The sequence below is a fragment of the Centroberyx gerrardi genome, chromosome 2, assembly GCF_048128805.1.
Source record: "Centroberyx gerrardi isolate f3 chromosome 2, fCenGer3.hap1.cur.20231027, whole genome shotgun sequence".
NCBI classification, from domain to species: domain Eukaryota; kingdom Metazoa; phylum Chordata; class Actinopteri; order Beryciformes; family Berycidae; genus Centroberyx; species Centroberyx gerrardi.
In genome coordinates, this window is record NC_135998.1 from 19,235,678 (window position 1) to 19,241,677 (window position 6,000).

The following is a 6,000-nucleotide window of genomic DNA, read 5'->3' on the forward strand; positions in this document are numbered from 1 at the left end:
TTTCACCACTAACTCAAGCACATATTGATACACCCGATTCAACTGCGGGCAAGAACTGCAATACGCAGCAAGCAGTGAAAGTGGCTGCCTTGTGTCTGATGAATGCCATACAGGAAATGCACACTCATGCATATCAACTGCATAAAGGGGAGCGAAAAAACAGTGCTCAGCTTGAAGATTGCAATCGACAGCGACATGTTGCTGACAATTACTTACCGAAAGCACTCCAATCATTTTTTAAGGGACATAAGTCTAGTGGGAGAGGTTAATCGGTGCCTAGCAGTGTGTCTTTTCCCTTCGAGTCACAGTGACCTTTTCAGATTACTAGACAAGAGGCTGGCGGATCCTTAATCTGTGTTTAGCCTTCAAAATTAGGTGCACTGCCTATGTTATTAAAGATGGGGGAGATTTGTTTGTTGCTGATCAGGCTGGCATTGTCCAGGCAATATGCCTCCAGAGTAATCTCTCTTGATAAGAGAACCTGAAAGGAATGGATGCTTTGTCTCTCTGCAAATCTGATTCAACCACTTTCCACCACTAAATCGCCAAGACAGAGGAAGCCCCTGGGGAAATTTACAAAGCGATTCACTCCTCATTGCTGGTTAGAGTAGAGCAGGGGTGGGCAATTATGTGCCATGGAGGGCCAAGAGTATGCAAGTTTTTATTCCAACCAATCACTACACCAGGTGATTTCACTGATTCTTTCCTCCTCTCTGGTTGAACGTGTGCTAATTAGTGAAATCACCTGGTCTTTGGTTGGAACAGAGACACCGTTGTACTGAGGAGACAGGGCACTCTATCAGTTTTGAAAGGGAAAATCCGTAATGCTAAAGATGGCAGCACCGACAACGTGAGACATGCCAGCAAAACTGGCCAATCGAAGCACCTCTGTGTGCATATCATAAAGAAAATCCGCCAATCATACTTTTCAGGTTCATGCATCCACAGAACTATGTTATTTATAACAACTGATGCAAATGTGGGGCAACGACACCTGTACAACTTTGACAATAATTTGAAATAACATTTTAATAACATAACATTTTAATAACATAGTATTTGAATCTGTGTTTTGTGTACACGAAAAGTGTCTGGATGTATACTACACTGGCAAAAATGTCTCTCTGTTGCCATGCATCACTTTCACCAGCGAATGGGAAAGTGATTAGTGCTGGTGGTTGTCCGGTTTCAAAGGACTCAAATATTATTAAAATGCTTTCAGTGCTTTCAGAACAAATATTTCATTGTTGAAAATGCAGTTACAACTACACAGGCTTCCTAGCTTTTTAGCCTACTTATGGTAATATATTATACAATGAAACCCTTCACATGCTGATTAGTATGTTGTATGTAGTAGGTGAGGATCCGGTTCCGAACACGGGGCAGGTGATTTCACTGATTAGTTCCTCCCCTCCACACCTGATGTAGTCTTTGGTTGGAATGAAAACCTGCTCACATGATTGCCCACCACTGCCTGATATACTGTATATGAGTAAGCATTTACCAACATACTTGTTTTGTCGTGCTTAAAAGCATCTTTCATTTAGTCAGCCAACACCTTCATGCACTACACTGACATACTATATATGCTGTATCTATAAATGCAAATGTAAAAAATATGAGGGGTCTGATCAGAGAATAGCCAATGGAAGTGAAGTGAATCTAAGTTTCTGACTTCATCCTTGCATAAAACTTGACAGATGGGTTGAGCCGCTTTGTCTGACAGTCCTGCAGATGTATGACAGATGTGATTGTAGATATTCACATTTAATTTTTAATGAGAAGTACACCATATTTTTCACAGTATTGATGCAAGATTTAATTGTCTTGTCATAAGCAAAGTGATATCCTGCATTGATGGCTGAATTTGATGCTGCTAATGGTTTGATAAGAGAGGGAAACAAGAGGAGCCACCTGGGCCCAACAACACCCCCAGCACCTCCCAACACACAAACACACACTCCCTGCTTTTATAAATCACTTCAGCATCACAAGCTGCACACGATGGCTGCATAGTGTCTGTGGAAATCGGTTTCAGAAGCTCTGCCTCTGAGATTCATGTCTCTGTGCAACATCCCAGTCTGTCAAGCTACACATTATGCAAATGTATTGTTTACTGTTCATGTGACAATATCAAGACAGGAAAGCCAGAAGGGACCAGGGGCTGTGGCAAGTTACCAAGAGACAGGGAGGAGAGAGAAGAAACCCTGTGAAAGAATTGCCAAAGGAATGAAGCAAATGACTCTCTTACTCTGTATCTCTCTTTCTCTAACTCAGAGACTGCAGACTGCAGAAGAATGCAAGAAAATCAAAGTGCATCACTCTGAGAAAGGCCGTTCCTAGCCATCTATTTCCTCTACCCGTACCTCTATCAGTCAGCTGTGAGGAGATTTGCAATGCAAAGCAAACAGAAGGAAATAAAAGGTGGATATTCTGAATCTTGTGCCAGTTAATGAATGCCAAACACTATTATTTGGTGCCAGGAATGGAACAAAACATCAAAGTTGAGTATTGACAGCTGAAATCAGTGATGTCCTTTTGTATGACAACACGTCCAAATTTGCAACAATTACACCACATTTAAAGTAGGATATTTGACAGTTTTTGGATGTGCTCTTTAGTAGCGCATTGTGAGTCATCCTCCTGACCACTCAAGATGCACCAGCACAGAGATGTGCCAACATTCCTCAAGCGACACTTGCCATTTACCTTACCACTGTCAGATCTTCCTTTTCAAACAAATTCAGCAAACCCGAAAACTCCATGTGATTGTCACTGCTTTTGGAGGATTAGTTTTAGACAGACATCTGCTAAGGGAACTCATTCATTTGCACTGTGAGGCTGGAACCTACATAAAAGTTCATAGTGGTGCCACCGCAGTTTGAAGCATAGAAATGGAAGACTTATTATAGTAGTTAACACATGAGATATGTGAATTGTAAAAAATAGAGGAAGAGATGAATCAATGACTGATTTCTCCTTGGATTGCCAGTGCAATTTAATGGCTAGAGAAAAAATATCTTAAGATCTTTTTGGATCCAAACCCATTTATTTTTTGGTGTTGAATCATTTGCAATCCTCTTACATAATAGGCTTATAATCAGCAATTAAATTAAAAAGGTCAGACAGGTTTCCATACAATTTTGCAAGTTGAAGTACAATGTGGCATTATGTAAACTTTTAGCAATATAAATTGCTTAAAAAAAAAAAAATGCCACTGTAAATGAGTTTTATAATTGTGCAACTTTGAACATACATCTTCTCACTCAAGTACACTGCAGCTGTCTTTTCTCAATAGAAGTGACTACATGAACAATGCCTATTATTAGAAAACCTCTGCACAAATCTGCACAGATCAGCACAGGCAAAATTCCAAGCCTGCAAAGTTAGGCTATTATTCCATAACAGATCCTAAAGCTATTGTTTCTTAATAAGGAAAATACAATATGCAAAAGTTATGCTATATGAAAGATGTATTAATTTTATATCATGCAATTTGAAAACTGAAAGTGGTCCAAAAGACAGTTAGAAAGCTCTAGCATGGAAAAGTTCAAACATTCCACATTCCTGAGTGGCTATAAGCAAGTATAAAAAATGCACACTTAATGGGGAAAAAACCTTTTACACAGTGCAGCTTTTTGCAACTAAAACCTCAAAATAGAAAAACCATTTAAGCAGACAGCGTCTTAAAAAACCTGTGTGGCATCAGTACGCAGGCTGAAAGTGAACTCACCTATAAATTTTATATCTGGTTGTAAATCCTTGGCGGAATCTTTCCACAAAGGAGAGGTAACTCCGAGAGTGGTGGAAAGGTCCACGGTCAGAGATGAGCCAGTCATATTGCTTGGTGACATGCTGCTCAGTGGCCAATGGGTCCTGGCGGGAAGACTGAACTGTTATATGGTCCCATATAAACAGGAAGCAGATGACCTCAATAAACCTCCAGTTCATGCTTTTTTTTAAGCCGCTCTCTGTTCATTCTCGCTCCATTCTGTGGAGACCTGATGGGAGAGAAAACAAGAGGGAAGGAGGGAGGGAGAAACAGAAAGAGAGCTAACATTACATGACAAATTCTATTTTAAAAGATTAGGGGAAAAGAACAAGAAAGAGGTTGCAATAGAGTTAGGCTAATTGTGTTGGCATTGAACGAACAAGATAGTGCCCTAGTCACTGTCATTTTGCAATGACATGGTGTGTGTATTCATTTCTTGCTTTTCTCAGCTTCTTCACCCCTCATATTGCCCTGGAGTTTTCAGAAGGCCCCACATATTGTACCTCTCCATACTAACGAGGAATGTTGCCCTTTTGCTGATGAGCATGAATTACATCCTTGGTTGTGTGGCCTTCTTTTTCTGTAGACTAATTGGTGCCATGATAAGTTCAGACAAGGTTAAAAGGCTGCTTTATGATATGTTATGACATCCAGCCGCTAATGTGGAAGAATGCCATCTCCCTTTCCCCCATGGTATCAATTACTGGTGAAAGAAACATTCTACTATTGACTTGCGATTTCATGGATTGTTGGAAATGTGTAGTACTAAACGCTACTGTTTTTTGTATAGCATAAAATGAGCCCTCACTTTGGTTACACTGAAGGTGCTAGACAAGGTTAATATAGTGGAATTATTGCCCTGTGTGTGTGTTACAAAATAGTCCTGTTACACTAAAAGGGACCCTGTGTCGGATCAATATTTCAGAGACAGTGTATAAGAAGGACTGGACACATCGGATTTATGATGTTTTTTATTTTGCAGAACACTTAAGGTCTAATGTCACTGAATTTAGAAGATAATTTTCACCTCCAAGAGACTACTTGATAGATTTCATGTTACAGCCATACTTTACAAGTCTTGGCTCATAGTGTTTTAAGTCTCTCTTAAATTCAATCTTCTTTTATTACACACTCACAAACACTAAAAACCCTAAAAGAGACAGCAGATAATATGCAACTAACCCTACCTGGAATGGGCAACCTATTTGGAACATAGCACTATGACTAACAGGCAGATTTATTGTATTTTTTCCATATATTTTTTTTTCAATCCTCATCACAAAAAAAAAGCACAGAGACATCTGAATTTTAAATGTGCCAGCCCCCCCTCCCTCAAATGGTTTTGCCCCAATCAACTCAACTTCACCTTTGATGGACCTGTCATGACTGAGCACACACACACACACACACACACACACGCACACACACACACACCTCAGAAAGTTTTGGTTAGTGATAATCAGATGTCAGGTAACACTGAGACTTTCATATTTACTTTTCTTTGCACTATTTTAATCATGAAATCACCATTAAAACAACACTTATGATGATGTTATTAATAGAACATCCACGTAAACTGAATTGAATTAAGTAATCAAATTAGCTATATGGACATGACAACTTACCACAACTGTTGAGGCACAACCTCAACGTCGCCCACTTTTTGCGGGCATAAAATGTTGAGCATTGTTTTATACAATAGTGTGTGTGTGTGTGTGTGTGTGTGTGTGTGTGTGTGTGTGTCGCAAGTCCAGGTTGTGTTATACAGGGTGGAATCTTGTTTGGGAATTTCATTTATTTAGCATTGTGAATGGTAAATAAGAATCAGAAAACTACTATAATAGGCAAAGACACCCCACTGACACCTTAAACCACTGATCTAATGTGACTGAATTGGTCTAAGCTAAACGACACTGCATTGCTTTCATGAGAACATCCCAAATCAGTGCTTTCTTCAAGGAAGAATGTTTCATTAGTATTTGAACAGGACCCATGCTGTCATGAATGTAGTGTGTGATTATGAATGGCGGTGCAGCAACATCGGGGCGGGGATAGTAGGAATGAGTGTGTGTGTGTGTGTGTGTGTGTGTGTGTGTGTGTAGGTGTGTGTGTGTGTGTGTGTGTGTGTGTGTGTGTGTGTGTGTAGGCCCTGACTAAAATACTGTATATCATACTACACACAGTAAACCCTATGTATTTCCATTCGCAATGATCCTGAATTAGAAAGC

At 39.8% G+C, this 6,000-nt stretch overlaps 1 protein-coding gene across 2 annotated transcripts in view; it reads right to left on the reverse strand.

Moving 5' to 3' along the window:
* Positions 1–3,951, reverse strand: part of brinp1 (bone morphogenetic protein/retinoic acid inducible neural-specific 1) — a 140,852-nt gene extending 136,901 nt beyond the window's left edge. For both annotated transcript variants that reach the window (XM_071902994.2, XM_071902993.2), the window contains exon 1: positions 3,734–3,951. In XM_071902994.2, coding sequence (XP_071759095.1) covers positions 3,734–3,951 — 218 coding nt within the window. The remainder of the gene's footprint in view (positions 1–3,733) is intronic.
* Between the last annotated feature and the right edge of the window lie 2,049 nt (positions 3,952–6,000).